Here is a 17,562-nt window from a genome sequence, read left to right as displayed (position 1 = left end):
TCTCAAAAAAAAAAAAAAAAAAAGTGTTGCTGCAAGGTTGTAGACTATCTGTGATCATACGGGTGATTTTAATGCTGCGTTCCATCTGAGGATCATATGCCATAATTTTATGTTTTAATGTCTGTGCAGTTTGAAACACTTCAGCAAATTTTAGTAATGTCCACATGGCTGGTTCTGCTTCAGTTTCTTCTTCTTCATCTTCCTCTTCCTCTATAGAGGACATGACAAGTTCTTCCAGTTCCTCATTTGTTAACACTTCTCAGTGGCCTTCAGTATGTCCTTCTACTTCATCAAGCATATCAGCAAATCCTTCTCCATCAACCTGTCTTGTTGCATGGATGATTTTCTCAACTTCTCTATCAAGTTCAGGGAAGGCTTTAAAATCATTCACAACTTCCACTCCATCAGTCCTTCCAGCAGGCATTTAGTTTGTGGTTTAATTCATCCATTGCAACTTTGATGAGTGCTATTGCATCAGCAATAGTGAATGATTTCCAGCACTACATTATTTCCAGTTTACGATCTGCATCAATTGCTGATTGAATGTGATCAAATACCAGGCAGATGTATGTGGCCTTGGGAAAATGAATGATGTCCTAGTCAAGTGGCTGAAGAAAAAGGTTGTATTTGCAGATAAAAATACAACCTCAGCATTTTCATGTTCATGGCAAACAGATTCAGGATGGCTGGGTACGTTATCTATTATTAATATGTCCTTAAATTCCAACCCTTCCTCTTTCAAATATTTTTTTCACTTCTGGGAACCATTGATTCATTGGCGGAACCATTCTATAAACAAGACAGCTGTCACCCATACTTTCTGATTATATGACCGGAACACAAGCATAAATAATTTTTGGTTTTGCTTTTGAGGGCACATGGGTTCTTTGCTCTGTACACCATGCTTGGCTTTATCATATGCCCTGCAGCGTTGCCACACAGTACTAGAGTTAATCTGTCTTTCCATGCTTTATGCCCTGGTGCTTCCTTTGCACTTTTATGAATTTAGGTTCTGTTGGTCATCTTCTTCCAGAAGAGGCCAGTCTTATTGCAATTGAAGACTTGCTGTGTATGGTATCTTTTCTCCTTAATCTACTTCTTCAAGTCTGCCGAAAATGTGGCAGCAGCTTCTTCACTGGCAAATGCAACCTCCTTAGTAGTTTTTATGCTTTTCAGTCCAAACCTATTCTTGAATCTGTATAACTGTCCCTTACTTGCGGTAAATGGCTTTTGGTGTCACTTGTTTCAGGGGATCCTTGCTGATGTCTTTGTGTAGGCCCCGTGCTTTCTGGTACAACACATTGCTGTCAGAACACCTTTCTGTTCATGTCTTCTACCCACAAATGTAATGCCTTTTCTATCTTAACTAAGCACTTATGTACTGTGGCCATAACTCCATAACCTTTTTTTTTTTTTTTTTTTTTTTTTTTTTTTTTTTTGAGACAGAGTCTTGCTCTGTAGCCCAGGCTGGTGTGCAGTGGTGTGATCTCGGCTCACTGCAACCTCCATGTGGCTGTAACTTTTGCAGTTTGAGGTGTGTCATCAAGACTGGCATGAATTTTTTTTTTCCTTCTTCACAATTTCATGGATAGAAGATTCCTTGTTACAGTAGATCTTAGTAACCTAGGCATATGATTTTTGTCTTTCCTTATTGAGTTGAGAACTTTTACCTTTTTTTTTGAGATGGAGTTTGCCCAGGCTGGAGTGCAATGGCATGGTCTGGTCTCACTGCAACCTCCACTTCACGGGTTCAAGGGATTCTCTTGCCTCTGACTCCCAAGTAGCTGGGATTTCAGGTGCCCACGACCACGCCTGGCTAATTTTTGTATTTTTAGTAGAGACAGGTTTCACCATGTTGGCTAGGCTGGTCTTGAGCTCCTGACTTCAGGTGATCCGCCCGCCTCAGCCTCCCAAAGTGCTGGGATTACAGGTGTGAGCCAGTGCACTCAGTCAACTTTTACCTTTTTGCCTAAAGAAAGTACTTTGTGGCCTATCTTTGGCATATCTGACTTGCCGGCATCACTACTCTTGTGTTTTGGGGCCATTAGTAAGTAAAATAAGAGTTACTTGAACACAAGCACGGTGATACCACAACCGTCAATCTCATAACTGAGAAGGCTACTGAATGACTACGGGGCAGGTTCAGTATAGTTCAGATACACTGGACAGAGGGGTAATTAATGTCCCAGGTGGGATGGAGTAGGATAGCACGCGATTTCATCACAATGCTCAGAATGGTGCACATTTGGAAACTTATCAATTGTTTGTTTCTGGAGTTTTCCATGTAATATTTTTGAAGCATGGTTGAGTGAGATTAACTGAAACTGCAGAAAGCAAAATCACACATGAGGGGGGACTACTGTAAATCATTCTGACTTCACTGTTGTTTGGCCTTTAAAATTTTTTGGGTGGGTGTGGTGGCTCTCACCCATAATCCCATCACTTTGGGAGGTGAGGTGGGAGGATTGCTTAAGCCCAGGAGTTCAAGACCAGCCTGGGCAACTTAGTGAGAACTGATCTCTACAAAAATAAAAATAAAAATAAAAAAAACAGGCCGGGCGCGGTGGCTCAAGCCTATAATCCCAGCACTTTGGGAGGCCGAGACGGGCGGATCACGAGGTCAGGAGATCGAGACCATCCTGGCTAACACAGTGAAACCCCGTCTCTACTAAAAAATATAAAAAAAAAAAACTAGCCGGGCGAGGTGGCGGGCGCCTGTAGTCCCAGCTACTCGGGAGGCTGAGGCAGGAGAATGGCGGGAACCCGGGAGGCGGAGCTTGCAGTGAGCTGAGATCTGGCCACTGCGCTCCAGCCCGGGCGACAGAGCGAGACTCCGTCTCAGGAAAAATAAATAAATAAATAAATAAAACAAATAAAATTCTTCAAGCTCTGTCTCTAGTGAAGGATCCTGCTATGTGGTGCCTTTTGTATTGAATTGTTTTATTTTTTCCATGGCAGGACTATGGCAGCCAGGGACGCCACTTCAGGCAGCTTGTCAGAGGAGAGCAGTGCTTTGGACCTGCCATCAGTGTGTGACATAAGAGATTATGTCCTGCAGAGACCCAGCCAAGAAGCCAACAGCGAGGCTTTCAGTTCTTTGGAATTCCATTCTCTTCCTTGTTCTTCTGATGTGGATCCAGGTAATAAGCAGAGTTTAAAACAAACGAACTTAAAAACAACCAGCAGCTATACGGGTGTGTGATAGTTTGTTTCTCTCTCTTCCAATAGCAGATCTCTGAGAAGGCTTCATTGTCTTAGGCAGAAAAACATCTTACCTAAGCAAAGCTGTCAGGAGGAACTTCAAAGGACAGCTTCCCTGGCACAGCAATGACAAGGAGCTGTTTCCTGGAGTCATTTTGTTATTGTTGCTGTTAATCTCAGGTCCCTTTCTAATCTCCCTCAAAATGAATTCAGAAGCAGGGGAATATTTGGTTCAACAGAGAGTGGAATTGTTTTTTATTGTTTTGTTCTTTTAAAACTCAGAAAATAGCAATGTGGGCCTGTTATATGTGATGAGTAATAAAAATAGAGACTTTAGCATTCCTTGTATGAAGTATACTCTGGATTTAAGTAACAACCTTTCTACAAGGTTTCCTGACTAGATTGCCGAAACATCTATTATTTAAGCTGATGCTAATTCCCTGATGTAGGTAGTGACTGTCTTTAGGAACTGTAAAGCCCTCTCTTTCATATTAATTACCTGATCTGAGTCTGGAGGTCCACAGACCTGGATTTATTTATTTATTCATTTATTTCTTGTTAGTTTTGGTTAATCCCCTGGGTTCATCACACAGACCTGGATTTGAAGTTCAGCTCTGCCACTGACTGGCTGTGTGACTTGGGGCGTGCCCCTTAACCCCTCTGAGCTCCAGCATTGTCTACAAAATGGTGATCAGAATGCTTGCTCCACCCAGTCAGGTTTAAGTTAAGATAAACCTGCAAAGCACTTAGCATGGTTTTTCTGCCATTATGGGTGCTCAGTCGATGTTGTTGTTGTTAATATTAAGAAATCCATATGGCCAGGCATGGTGGCTCATGCCTGTAATCCTAATACTTTGGAAGGCTAGACAGGTGGATCACCTAAGGTCAGGAGATAAAGACTACCTTGGCCAACATGGCGAAACCCTGTCTCTACTGAAAATACAAAAATTAGCCAGGTGTGGTGGCGGGCGCCTGTAATCCCAGCTACTCAGGAGGCTGAAGCAGGAGAATCACTTGAACCTGGGAGGCGGAGGTTGCAGTGAGCTGAGATTGCTCCACTTCTCTCCAGTCTGGATGAAAGAGCGAAACCCTGTCTCAAAACAAAAAACAATCAACAACAACAAAAAAATCCAAATATATACTTTTAGAAAGAATTCATTGTGGGTACTAAGGAAATGTAGGCTTTAATGATGATGAATTCAGTGATGACTATAGGTGGGATGTGTAACTGTCATTGCCTTCAAGAATTCTATGGAGAAATACGTTTAAACTCCTTTGGGATTCTCTTCTGATTTTCCGGACATAGAGTAATCAGGATCAGTAAGTCTCCTGTTTAATTTAGTACCTGACTGTGTTAGTTTGTTCTCACACTGCTATAAAGAGATACCTGAGACTGGGTAACTTATAGAGAAAAGAGGTTTAATTGGCTCACAGTTCTGCAGGCTGTACAGGAAGCATAGCAGCGCCTACTGGGCATCAATCAGGGTGGAAGGTGAAGGGGAAGCTGGCATTTCACATGGCTGGAAGCAGGAGGAAGAAAGCGGGGGAAGGTGCTACACACTTTTAAACAACCCGATTTCATGAGAACTCAGCACCAAGGGGATGGTGCTATAAACCATTTAGGATGAACTGCCCCATGAACCAATCACCTCCCACCAGGCCCCACCTCCAACACTGGGGATGACAATTCCACATGACATTTGGGCAGGGACACAAATCCAAACCGTATCACTGACCAAGAATTAGATAATTCTTTATCCTTTTCCTTTCTAGACTTAACATCTTAGTTCCTTTGACCTTCCCTTTTTTCCCTGCCATCCTGCTGCCTCTACATGACTTTCCATCCCTAAAACGGATTTTTTCATCATCCCTGGGTAGCAACAGCATTTCTTAGAATGAGTGAATGGAGGCAGTTGAACAGAACTTTGTTTATGTATTTATTTATTTATTTAGAGACAAGATCTTGCTCTGTGCGTAGGTTGGAGTACCGTGGCACCATCACAGCTCACTGCAGCCTTGAACTCCTGAGCTGAAGCTATCCTCCTGCCTCAGCCTCTCAAGTAGTTGGGATTACAGGCTCACATCACCATACCTGGCTTTTTTTTTTTTTTTTTTAATTTTTAGAAATTTTTTGTAGTGACGGGGTCTCGCTTTGTTGCCCAGGCAAGTCTCAAACTCTTGGCCTCAAGTGATCCTCCCACCATGGCCTCCCAAAGTGCTGGGATAATGGGAGTGAGCCACCATACCCAGTTTGAACAGAACTTTAGAAGTATTAGCACATTGAAATACTTCGAGACAATGGCTCTATTCCCTTAGGGAATTCAGTGTGGACTCAGTTTTTATTTTTTATTTCCTGTTAGTTGACTAACCTGTAGAAAAGCAACTGTTATTAATTGGAATTAGTTGACAGCTCTGAAAATAAGGAGCATGTTGAAATATTTATGTAGGGGTGTTTGTTAAAAATATGGATATTCTATGCCAAAAAGGTTGTTTGGGGAACCCATGTCTAAACATGAGAAGAGGTACTCAAATGCTAAGACAGCCATTTTACACGGTATTAGTGGAGGTCGTGCTGGATTAGACAGTCTGGGTGGAATTCTGGTTCTGCTTCTTCCCCTGGTTTGACTTTGGGCGAGCCACTTAGCCTCTCTGTACCTATCTCCTCATTTGTAAAATGGAAATAACAGCACCTCCTTGTTGGGGAGGCCATAAGGTCATAAAGTTGTACAATGTAGTGCACGAGGCATAGTGTGCGGCACGGAGTGGACTCTCAGGAGATCCAATTCCTCATCAGCTGGGGTGCTCAGCACACTGCAGTACTGTCTGGTCAGTCAGCTCAGGCTTTTTTTTTTTTTTTTTTTTTTCTGAGATGGAGCCTCTCTGTGTCACCCAGGCTAGAGCACATTGGCGTGATCTCGGCTCACTGCAACCTCTGCCTCCCAGGTTCAGGCGATTCTCCTGCCTCAGCCTCCCAAGTAGCTGGAATTACAGGGGAGCACAACCACACCTGGCTAATTTTTGTGGTTTTAGTAGAGCTGGGTTTTCACCATGTTGGCCAGGCTGGTCTCGACCTCCTGACCTAAAGTGATCCACCTGCCGTGGCCTCCCAGAGTGCTGGGATTACAGGCGTGAGCCACCGTGCCCAGCCAGCTCAGGCCTTTATCACAAATACCACACACTGGGTGACTTCTCACAGCTCTAGAGGCTGAAAAGGCTAAGGTCAAGGTGCCAGCGGATTTGGTGTCCGGTGCTGTCCCCACTCTTGATTTGTAGACAGCCACCACATTCCTGTGTTCCTCACATGGCCTAGACAGAGATCCTCTTTCTCAGGTGTCTTATAAGGGCACTAATGCCATCATAAGGCTTCCACCCTCAAAACTTAATTACCTCTGGCCGGGCACGGTGGCTCACACCTGTAATCCCAGCACTTTGGGAGGCCAAGGCGGGTGGATCACCTGAGGTCAGGAGTTCGAGACCAGCCTGGCCAACATGGTAAAACCACGTCTCTAACACAAATACAAAAATTAGCCGGGCATGGTAGCAGGTGCCTATAATCCCAGCTACTCGGGGGGCTGAGGCAGGAGAATCGCTTGAACCCGGGAGGCAGAGGTTGCAGTGAGCCAAGATCGCGCCATTGCACTCCAGCCTGGGGGACAAGAGTGAGACTTTTTCTCAATAAACAAATAAACAAACAAACTCCACAAAAATTAGCTGGGCATGGTGGCATGTGCCTGTAATCCCAGTTACTAGGGAGGCTGAGACATGAGAATTTCTTGAACCCAGGAAGCGGAGGTTGCAGTGAGCTGAGATTGCACCACTGCACTCAAGCCTGGAGACAGAGTGAGACCCTGTCTCAAAAACCAATAATAATTGGCTGGGTGCAGTGGCTCATGCCTGTAATCCCAGCACTTTAGGAGGCCAAGGCAGATGGATCACCTGAGGTCAGGAGTTCGAGATCAGCCTGGCCAACATGGTGAAACCCTGCCTCTAATAAAATTACAAAAATTAGCTGGGTATGGTGGTGGGTGCCTATAATCCCAGCTACTCGGAGGGCTGAGGCAGGAGAATCACTTGAACCCAGGAGGCAGAGGTTGTAGTGAGCCAAGATGGCGCCATTGCACTCCAGCCTGGGCAACAGAGCAAGATGCCGTCTCAAAAATAATAATAATAATAATAATGATAATAAATAAATAAACATAAAAAAACACATTGGTTTACTCATCCTACCCCATGGAAGGCTCTGGATGTGATTATTGTTCTCTGTATACTCGACACTGCAGTGTTTTAGGGCACATTAATAGTCATCACTCCCATTTATTGAGCATTTACTACTTGTCAGGTTTTATATTGTCAGGCTCCATGCTAAATATTTCACAAACATTATCACTTTTTTTTTTTTTTCATTTCAACACGGAGTCTCACTCTGTCGCCCAGACTGGAGTGCAGTGGCATGATCTTGGCTCACTACAACCTCTACCTCCTGGTTCAAGCAATTCTCCTGCCTCAGCCTCCCGAGTAGCTGGGATTACAGGCATGCACCACCATGCCCGGCTAATTTTTATATTTTTAGTAGAGATGGGGTTTCACCATGTTGGCCAGGCTGATCTTGAACTCTTGACCTCAAGTGATCCACCTGCCTCAGCCTCCTGAAGTGCTGGGATTACAGGCGTGAGCCACCACGCCTGGCCTAAACATCACCACTTTTAATTCTTATCACAAACCTGAGAAGTGGAAGTCATTCCCATTTTATAAGTGAGGAAATAAACTTGGAAAAGTTAGGAAACTTTCCTAGTGTCACTTAGCAAATGACAGAGCTGGCTGAATCCAAAGGAAATGTTTCAACTCAATTTTTTTTTTCTTTTTCAAGGTATGATCTTGCTTTGTTGCCCAGGCTGAAGTGCAGTATTGTGGCCCCCTGGGCTCAAGCAATCTTGCCTTCTCAGCATCTGAAGTAGTTGAGACTATAGGTGTGCATTATCCTGCCTAACTAATTTTAAAACAAGGTTTTTTTTTGTTTTTTTGTTTAGAGATGGGGTCTGACTATGTTGCCCAGGCTGGTCTTGAACTCCTGGGCCCCAAGTGATCCTCCTGCCTCAACCTCTCAGTGTTGGTGTTACAGGCATGAGCCACCACACCCAGCTAAAATCACATTTTATTGGAAAAAAAGAAAACTTTTTCTAACCTGGGGAGTGGCCAAGAGGATGATACCACTGAGAAAAGGAACTGCTGCAAATAAATGTAGGCTAGTTTTGTTAGCTTGATAAAACAAACATTTTGGAGAGTTGGAGGGAGTTTTGCAGAGAAATATTAACTTTTTGATACTATTTTATTGAAACTTAAACATTTTTAAACAATTTTTGTTTTGCTGTGCACTCTGCCATTCTATAGTACTTTTATATGTTGTGTCACAATAACCACTAGGTTTGTTTTTAAAAAGGACCAGGGCTGTGAGCGGTGTGACTCACACCTGTTGTCTGGCATGTTATGAGGCTGAGGCAGGAGGATCCCCTTTTTTTTCCTTTTTGAGGCAGAGTCTTGCTCTGCCCCCCAGGCTGGAGTGCAGTGGTACAATCTCAGCTCACTGCAAGCTCCGCCTCCTGGGTTCATGCCATTCTCCTGCCTCAGCCTCCCGAGTAGCTGGGACTACAGGCGCCCGCCACCACACCCGGCTAATTTTTTGTATTTTTAGTAGAGACAGGGTTTCACTGTGGGAGCCAAGATGGTCTGGATCTCCTGACCTCGTGATCTGCCTGCCTCGGCCTCCCAGCCATGCCTCTTGTTCATAGGTAGCTGTAGTTACGGGTTCTCTCCCCATGGTCCTTCAGCAGGCTCTTGCCGACATTTTAATCTAATTCTGATAACTCTGGATTTATTGCTTGCTCAGAAACATGCCCACCTTTACACTAATCTCTACTGGGGTACTGCTGGCCACCATTCTCGCTCTGATTCTTAACACCTCCAGTTCCCAAGCCAGTCTGATGTCCTTGGTTTGCTTACTTGCTGTTATGTGTCATAAGGATGTTGATCTTCCACGGATTGGTAAATATAGCCAAGGTTTCCAGCTGGAGGGTCATTCAGGGTGACTCAGCATTGGTCTCTGCCCATCCTGGTATTTACTCAGTGAGGCACACACTGTTGGCTACCTTCATGTAGCTTGTGCTCGGCTCAAAATAGAGTTGACTATCTCAAGAACTGGCAGAGTATGGCAGGTTGGTTACAGCTGAATGGGGGTCTAAGGGTGAACTTGGGACCTGGCTTCCCCAGCTACTGGGTGAAATAGAGCCAAGCTTTGATCATTAGGATTCATTAGGATTCATTAACTTGGTATAGTTTTTACAATTTCTGGTTTGTTTTTGTTGTTGTTTTTTTTTTTTTTGAGACAGAGTCTTGCTCTGTCACCCAGGCTGGAGTACAGTGGTACAATCTCAGCTCACTGCAACCTCTGCTTGCCAGACTCAAGCGATTCTCATGCCTCAGCCTCCCTAGTAGCTGGGATTACAGGTGTGCACCACTATGCCCAGCTAATTTTTGTATTTTTAGTGGAGACGAGATTTTGCCATGTTGGCCAGGCTGGTCTCAAACTCCTGGCCTCAAATGATCTGCCCACCTCAGCCTCCCAAAGTGCTGAATTACAGGTGCAAGCCACTGCACCTGGCTTGACCGTAAGAGTTCAGTCATATCATCTGTTGTCAAACTCTTCAGTCAAAATCCAGACACACAGTTGGCAAGGCATTGGGGTTCACAATGGAGGAGTGGTGTAGTCTTCTGGTGGCACAGCCCAGCCCAGCAGCAGGCACACTGGAGAGAATACCCAGAAATCCAGGCAGGTGGCAGGCAGTGTGCAGGTGGCTTCTCAGTGGGTAGCAAGGTCCCAGCTTCCAGGTTGGAGTCAGCATCACAGTTCTAACCCCTGGAAGAGTAGTAGGCCAAGGAAGGGTGACCTTAGATTTAGGATGCAACAAGGACCACTGCAAAACCCAGTTACAAGAACATGGGCCCAGCTTAAGCTTAACCTGGGTACAGGATTCCCCATTTCACCTTGCAGCTGCCTCTGACTATGGGCCTCTCCCTGCCCCACTTTTCCCAGCCAGGAGTTTCGAAGGGGCTGCCTGCCTTCCTCCTTCTCACTTCCTCGTCTCAGGATTGTTCCTCATTCCCAGGCACATGGCCTCTACCTCCATTCCGCTCTGGTCTAAGCCTGCCCTTACTCAGATGCCAGTGATCGTCCCTAGGAGCCAAACTGGATGGACGCTTCTCTGTCCTTACGCTATGTGCCCAACTGCCGCAGCACTGTTCGTGCCCTGGAGGAACGAATTAGTAGCAAGGACATGAGACTTAAGAGCACTTTCCAGAAAACTGTTGGGTTGATAAGAATCTGAGAGTGTTAGAAAAACCTCAAAAGCCTTAGTCATTCCAGTCTGAGTATGCAAAAATGGGTAAAACTAGGCTATATATATCTAATAAAGACAGAGTCCATCTGGCCTGAAGTTCCCACCCGGCCACTCCTCATGAAATGCCGGTAAAATAAACAACTTTTCACTTAAGGGAGGTGCGGAATTATGAAATCCTCCCCTCAGCCCTTCCTGGTGAGATATGGCAGAAGACCTGCTGCTGCCAAACAGGTCTTCCTGAGGGCAGGTGCAGAGGCTTATGCCTATAATCCCAGCACTTTGGGAGGTAAAGGTGGAAGGATTGCTTGAGCCCAGGAGTTCGAGGCTACAGTGAGCTATGATCGTACCACTGCACTCTAGCCTGGGGGACAGAGTGAGACCCTCTTTCTAAAGAAAGAAAAACATAGAGTGTTCCTGGAACACCTTTTCCATAACATTCTTCTGTTTAGGCCCCTTTGAGATGTCATATTACACTACTTTTGTTTTTCGACTGAGTATCGCTCTGTTGTCCAGGCTGGAGTACAGTGGCACAATCTTGGCTCACTGCAACCTCCGCCTCCTGGGTGCAAATGATTCTCCCGCCTCAGCCTCCTGAGTATCTGGGATTACAGGCACCCACCACCATGCCCAGCTATTTTTTGTATTTTTAGTAGAGACAGGGTTTCACCATGTTGGCCAGGCTGGTCTTGAACTCCTGACCTCAAGTCGTCCATCCACCTTGGCCTCCCGAAGTGTTGGGGCTACAGGCGTGAGCTGCCACACCCGGCCAATCTTATACTACTTCTTTCCTGCCAGCTCCAATCAAAAAGCTCCTCTGCCTTGTTTTTGGGACTCTGTGTAATCAGCTGCCTGGGATATTTGTTCAAAATATTTAACAACCAATACAGCAGTATTGCAATATTTCAGCAACTGGTACGGCTATACAGGTGCACATGAGCTGAATAGAGGCCCCTGCTGCTGTCCAACTGCACATTAACACAGGCCTGCCAGTCCTGTCGGGCTTGCTTTTAGGCTGAGCCAACTGTTAATGTCTTAGCTGCATCGTTCCCCTCTCTGGAATGTGCCCCCTCCTCCCTGGTCAACTCCAGTCCACTCCAGAGATGGCTGAATTGAATCCATTAATTAGTCCCAGGTACAGACTTGTTGCTGGACTTGAACACACTGCCTGTTAGATACTTGTTTTCTTTCTCCTTTGCTAATTGGCTCAAGGGAAGCACAGAGTATGCAGAATGGAAGAGCTGTTAAGAAACATGATCTTGGTTAAACCTCTCAAAAGCAAGATCACAAAGGTCACCCGAAGGCCCAATGTGTACTGCTGGAGCTTGATAAACTCTGGGTAACTCATGTGGCGTATCTCACCTGCGCCCTCTGGAACCTTTGTCCTGGAGAGCATCCAAAGTACTTTCTAAAATAGGACAAGGAGTTTCTCTGAAGTCGTTGTTAGACATTAACAATACAGAGGTAGGAAATATCAGCCCTTTCCTCAAACTTGAACTTCTGTCTAAGAGCAGTGTTGGGGAAATTGGTGGCATGTATACAGCAAATTGAATGTTAAACACAATAAGTCTTTGATGATTAAAGGCCATAGCTGGCAGGCAGCTATAAGTTTAAAATAAATAGTGATTTAATTCACCTTTAGTCTTATTCTGGGAATCTGTCAACATCCCAGTCTTCAAAGCTCATTTTATAACTTGTGTATTTAGGCATTTCATCCAAGGAATTTTATCTTTAACAGTAAAAAAAAGTTTGTTGTCTTCCTCTCTATAATTCGTATTTCTTTGTAATTCTATAAAATTTTATTTCCAAAAGGAATGAATTATAAGCTCTTAGATTAAAAAACTCAAAATAAAATTTATATACTAGTTGTTGAATTCCTGATGTGTTGTGGTTATAGTTTTAAAATAGGAGTCAGGGTGTATTTTAGATATATATATAATGCGAAAGACATTTTATAGGTGCATTAAGTGATATCCAACCTAGTGGCTAATACCCAGTCACTAGACTGGACCTAAGATTCGGAGAGGAAAGGAAAGAAGGGAACAATGGTTATTGAGCCAATTCCCTGAGAAATAACTGAGGACACAATGGGGTACATTTTATCAGATACTAACTGGATGGGCTTTATTTGGAAGGTTTGGGTGTTCTGTGTGGCAGTGCTTTTCTGCTTTTGTTGCCTCTTCCTAGATGTGGGGTTTTTTGTTGTTGTTGTTTTTGGTTTTTTTTGAGACAGAGTCACTCTCCGTCACCCAGGCTGGAGTGCAGTGGTGAGATCTCGGCTCACTGCAACCTCCGCCTCTCAGTTTCAAGGGATTCTCCTGCCTCAGCCTCCTGAGTAGCCGGGACTACAGGGGCCGCCACCACACCCGGCTAATTTTTGTATTTTTAATAGAGGCAAAGTCTTGCCATGTTGGCCAGGCTGGTCTCAAACCCCTGACCCCAGTTGATCCACCTGCCTTGGCCTCCCAAAGTGCTGGGATTATAGGCGAGAGCCACCAAGCCCAGCCTCCTAGATTGAGTTATGCAGATTCAGCTATCTAGACTGAATTTTCAGCTCCAAAATTGGACTTTGAGCTCTTTGCATGCTGCTGTTAGAAGGCAGCAGTGAATTTTAATTGTATGGCCTGGGGTGTGAAGGATAAACCATAAGCGTATATGACTAATAATGAGAGTTAGAGAAGGTTACAGTATGAGCTAGTGGTTCCACACAGCTCTTTAGGAACTACAAGTTTGAGATCGAGTGGGGTCATGAGCTTGTGGGGCCCTGGATGCTCTACCTTATGCATCCAGGCAAGTATTCATCCAAAGAAAGGGTGCCAGGACCAGGAGGAGTTTGAAAACCACTGAATGGCCGGGTGCGGTGACTCACACCTGTGATCCCAGCACTTTGGGAGGCCAAGGCAGGTGGATCACTTGAGGCCAGGAGTTCGAGACCAGCCTGATTAACATGGCAAAACCCTGTCTCTACTAAAAATACAAAAAAATGGCCAGATGTGGTGTTGTGAGCCTGTAATTCCAGCTACTCAGGAGGCTGAAGCAGGAGACTCGCTTGAACCCAGAAGGCGGAGGTTGCAGTGAGCCGAGATGGCGCCAGGGGCACTCCAGCCTGGGCAACAAAGCGAGACTGCCCAAAAAAAAAGTAGAAAAAAGAAAGAAAGAAAGAAAACCACTGAGCTCAGCTAATCCTCTCATTTTCCACATGGGGAAGTTGAATCGCAGGATAATGAAGAAAATCACCCAAGATTGTGTAGTAACCTGGCAACTCCTATTTTCTGGGTGACCCTCTGTGCAGACTTTTCTAACTGTAACTTCTCTGTCCCTTCTTTAAAAATAAAAAAGTATAGTTCTCTATAACTTGCAATATATACTGCTAAATGATGTATCACATTAAATAGTCATTGGAGAGGATAATAATAGAATTATTTTTAAAAGCTCAAGAATGTTATCTGCCACCTGTGACATCTCTCGTTGTTCCTCACTTTTAAGTTTCAAGGGCACGTGCTGTGGGGGACAAGGCTTATTTACTTCTGTGTACTTTGCCTGCAGTCACAGTTTTAAAAAGAAATCCCAACTGAGTTGAAAAACTGGTCATGTTACTGTCTCAAGCCACACCTCCAGGGCACTTATCTGCCAAGTCCAGGTGTACAGCAGTGTGACCTCATGTTCTGGCCTGATAGCTCCCCTCAAGGGCTCTTTCAAGTAAGCATTCATCTGACTTTTTACTCAGCTGTGTCTTTTTAAAATACAAGGAAACAACTTGATTACAATAGTCAATCCCAAAGACTGTAGGTCATAAGACCCCCATTTCAAACAGACACCGTCTCTAGTTTCATTCACTGTTGTATATTTATAAGATAAAGACCATACACAAGGGAAGACCAAAAGATGGATGGTTTTTCCATTTGTTGTGCACTTACATTTCAGGTACTGTGCTGTGCATTTTACGTATGTTGTTCTTTTGATTCTCACAGCCACACCCAATAAGTAAATCCTATTATGATCTCCTTGTTACCCATGAGGAAACAGAGCTTCAGAGAGGCTCTTTTCATATTAGTGTTACCCACAGATTGGTGGAAAGCTGAGACTCAAACCTGGGTCAGGTTGATTTGCAAAAGCAGAACTTTAAAGAAATACAGACATCTAGGTATGATTACATACTATGCATTAAGAATTAAGCTTTAGGCCAGGCGCAGTGTCTCACACCTGTAACCCCAGCACTTTGGGAGGCTGAAGCGGGCGGATCATCTGAGGTCAGGAGTTTGAGACCAGCCTGGCCAACTCTGTGAAACCCCATCTCTACTAAAAATACAAAAATTAGCCGGACGTGGTGGTGCATGCCAATAGTCTCAGCTACTCAGGAGGCTAAGACAGGAGAATTGCTTAAACCTGGGAGACAGAGGTTGCAGCGAGCCAAGATCGTGCCACTGCACTCCAGCCTGGGCAACAGAGCGAGACTCTGTCTCAGTAAAATAAAAAAAAAAGGAATTAAGCTTTAAATATTTGCAGTTACTTCTTTAAGTCTGCGCTAGCATCTTTCTACTAACTCAGTATCTTCAAGCTGGCCGATATCAGTACCCTGTCAGGATGACTGTGACTCCTGGTCCCCTGGACCACCATTGTGTCCACTGTCCACTGAGCTCTCCCTTCCATTTTTCCCGTCTTCCTGTTGTGGAAGAAGCTTGAACTACCTGTGCACTAATTGGAGAGAAGGTGTTGGGGCTCAGAAAGCAATGTCCCAAAACGAAGATCTCCGCCACAGCCTCAGAAGCAGAAGTTTTCCTTTGACCTTTATCTGCCCTCTTGTATCTCAGTCTCATTCTCTACCCAAGGCCAGACATAGAAGCTAGAATTCCTCTTCCCCAAGGCAGGTCATAGAAACCAGAATCCCCTTTCTCCAAAGCCAGCCATAGAACCTAAAAATGTTACTCTAATTTTTCCTCTGCGTTTCTGGGTAAAACTTTGCCGTAAAGAAATTATCTGGCTGGGTGCAGTGGCTCACCCTTGTGATCCCAGCACTTTGGGAAGCCGGGACGGGAGGTTTGCTTGAAGCCAGGAGTTCGAAACCAGCCTAGCCAACATAGCAAGACCCCATCTCTACAAATAAAATAAATTAACTGGGCATGGTAGCATGCACCTGCAGTCCCAGGTACTTAGGAGGCTGAAGTGGGAGGATTGCTTGAGCCCAGGAGGTTGGGGCTACAGTAAGCTACAGTCGTGCCACTGCACTTTAACCTGGGTGACAGAATGAGACCTCATCTCTTTTAAATTAAAAAAAAAAAATGAAAGAAAAATTATCTGACCTGCCTTGTTTGACTCTAGGCCATAAGACCCCCGTTTCAGAGAAGGTCCTGACCCACACCCCGAAGGAAGGAGTGCTGCTCAGAGAGGCCAGGAAGAATCTGGACAGACAGGCCTTGCTGGGCTCCCCACTGAATCTATTAACATCAGATCTTTCCTTTTGTGTTCAGTCATATTTCTACACTTTGATGTAGTGGGGTTGCCTTTGCCAGTGCCCCCCAGCTGCCCCAGTGAATGTGGGCAGAGGAGGGGAATCTCTGGCCCGGGAAGACAAAGAGGCTTCTTAGGCCAGATCATTTGTTGAATTGGCAGGATCCTCTCATGTGTGCCTGCTGGCCACACTGCTATTTCTGCTGTTATAGAAATATGAAAGTCATATTTCTACATATGTTGCAGAAATATGAAAATCATATTTCTACAACAAAGTCCATAGTTTATTGAACCTAAGCACAAAAATGGACAATTTCCCCTGTGTCTTTGGGTTTTCATTCTGAAGTCTTTGGTGTATACACATTAGATAAATTTGTATGCCTTTCTCCCATCAATCAATCTGCCTCACGTCAGTGATTTTCAACAAACCTTCAGGGGCCAAGGGCCTTGGTCCCCACAAAGGCATCGCCTTCTCAGTTAAATTTCTCACACCAGGTAGGATACAACTCCTTATGTGAAAACCCAGGGAAGAAAACAAGTCAGGAATTTTAACTCTCTTTGCTGGAATAAATGAAGCCCTTGATCACCTTTTCTACCCAGAAGAAGTTTTCTCATCTGGTGCCAGAACTCTTCTTATTCTTGGCTCTTTGCCCTGAAGTTGTTGTTTGTCAGCTGAGTGGCTGCCCTTGGCCAACCTTTTAGCTCCCTGCAGTTTTTGATAGTTGGCTTTTGGTAACATGCTTGAAGTTACAAACACCCAGCTTATTAGAACATAACTTTTAAGGATAAAGGCTTTTATGTGAATTCCTGGGTCCCCCATGTTTGACTGGCCAGGTTCAGGTTTTGCCCTCTGCCTGCAGGAGCCGCCTGCTACAGCCAGACCCTGGTGTGAGCAGAGAATAAGGATCGGTCAGTGCCTAGCATATGGTAGGTGCTCAGTAAAGGCTGGTGAATGAATATATGAAAAACATATATAAGTGAAACTAGATACGGTTTAAAAATGGAAATCAAGTATTTATCACAGTGCCTTGCTCATCCATTTGTAACATTATCATAAAATTTAAAGCCATGTGTGATCTGTGTAGGATAATATGATAACATTTCTAAGTTTAAAAGCATATATTATTATATGAGCACTGCAGATTTGTTTAACTCTTGATTGGAAAGTCAACTAGTCTCTCTTAAAAAGCCCCTGGCTTTTTTTTCCTTGAAAAGAAAACAGTAGAGAAAAGAACAACTGTAAGGAGATATAATGGTACTGAGAATAGAATATTATTCCTACGTTTCCCCATCATGAAAAAAGCATGTTCCTAGTGAAGTTGTTTCTTTTTCTAACAAATATTTCTGTAATAACCATGCATGGAATTACGGCTTTAAGGATACCCCTAAATTGCTTTCAAAGCTATTTTCTTAAGAAAACTGTATTCTGTATTTTAAGCATGTGAGATTTTTTCCTTCTTAAAAATAATACAATTGGGGGCAAATTTAAATAAATAATAATAATAATTTACTTAACACAACTTAT

General features: G+C 44.3%; 1 protein-coding gene across 4 annotated transcripts in view; it reads left to right on the top strand.

Moving 5' to 3' along the window:
- LOC105511012 (chromosome unknown open reading frame, human C20orf196) overlaps positions 1–17,562 on the top strand; it is a 120,251-nt gene that overhangs the window by 14,071 nt on the left and 88,618 nt on the right. For 2 of the 4 annotated variants that reach the window (XM_011941016.1, XM_011941017.1), the window contains exon 2: positions 2,959–3,140. In XM_011941016.1, the coding sequence (XP_011796406.1) occupies positions 2,959–3,140 (182 nt within the window). Of the gene's footprint in view, positions 1–2,958; positions 3,141–3,228; positions 3,554–17,562 lie in introns of those variants that run through there. The other 2 variants (XM_011941020.1, XM_011941019.1) reach the window with 2 other exon arrangements.

Source organism: Colobus angolensis, unplaced genomic scaffold (assembly GCF_000951035.1).
Source record: "Colobus angolensis palliatus isolate OR3802 unplaced genomic scaffold, Cang.pa_1.0 Scaffold197, whole genome shotgun sequence".
NCBI classification, from domain to species: domain Eukaryota; kingdom Metazoa; phylum Chordata; class Mammalia; order Primates; family Cercopithecidae; genus Colobus; species Colobus angolensis.
The sequence above is the reverse complement of the archived record's forward strand: the minus strand, read 5'-3'. Positions and strand labels throughout refer to the sequence as shown.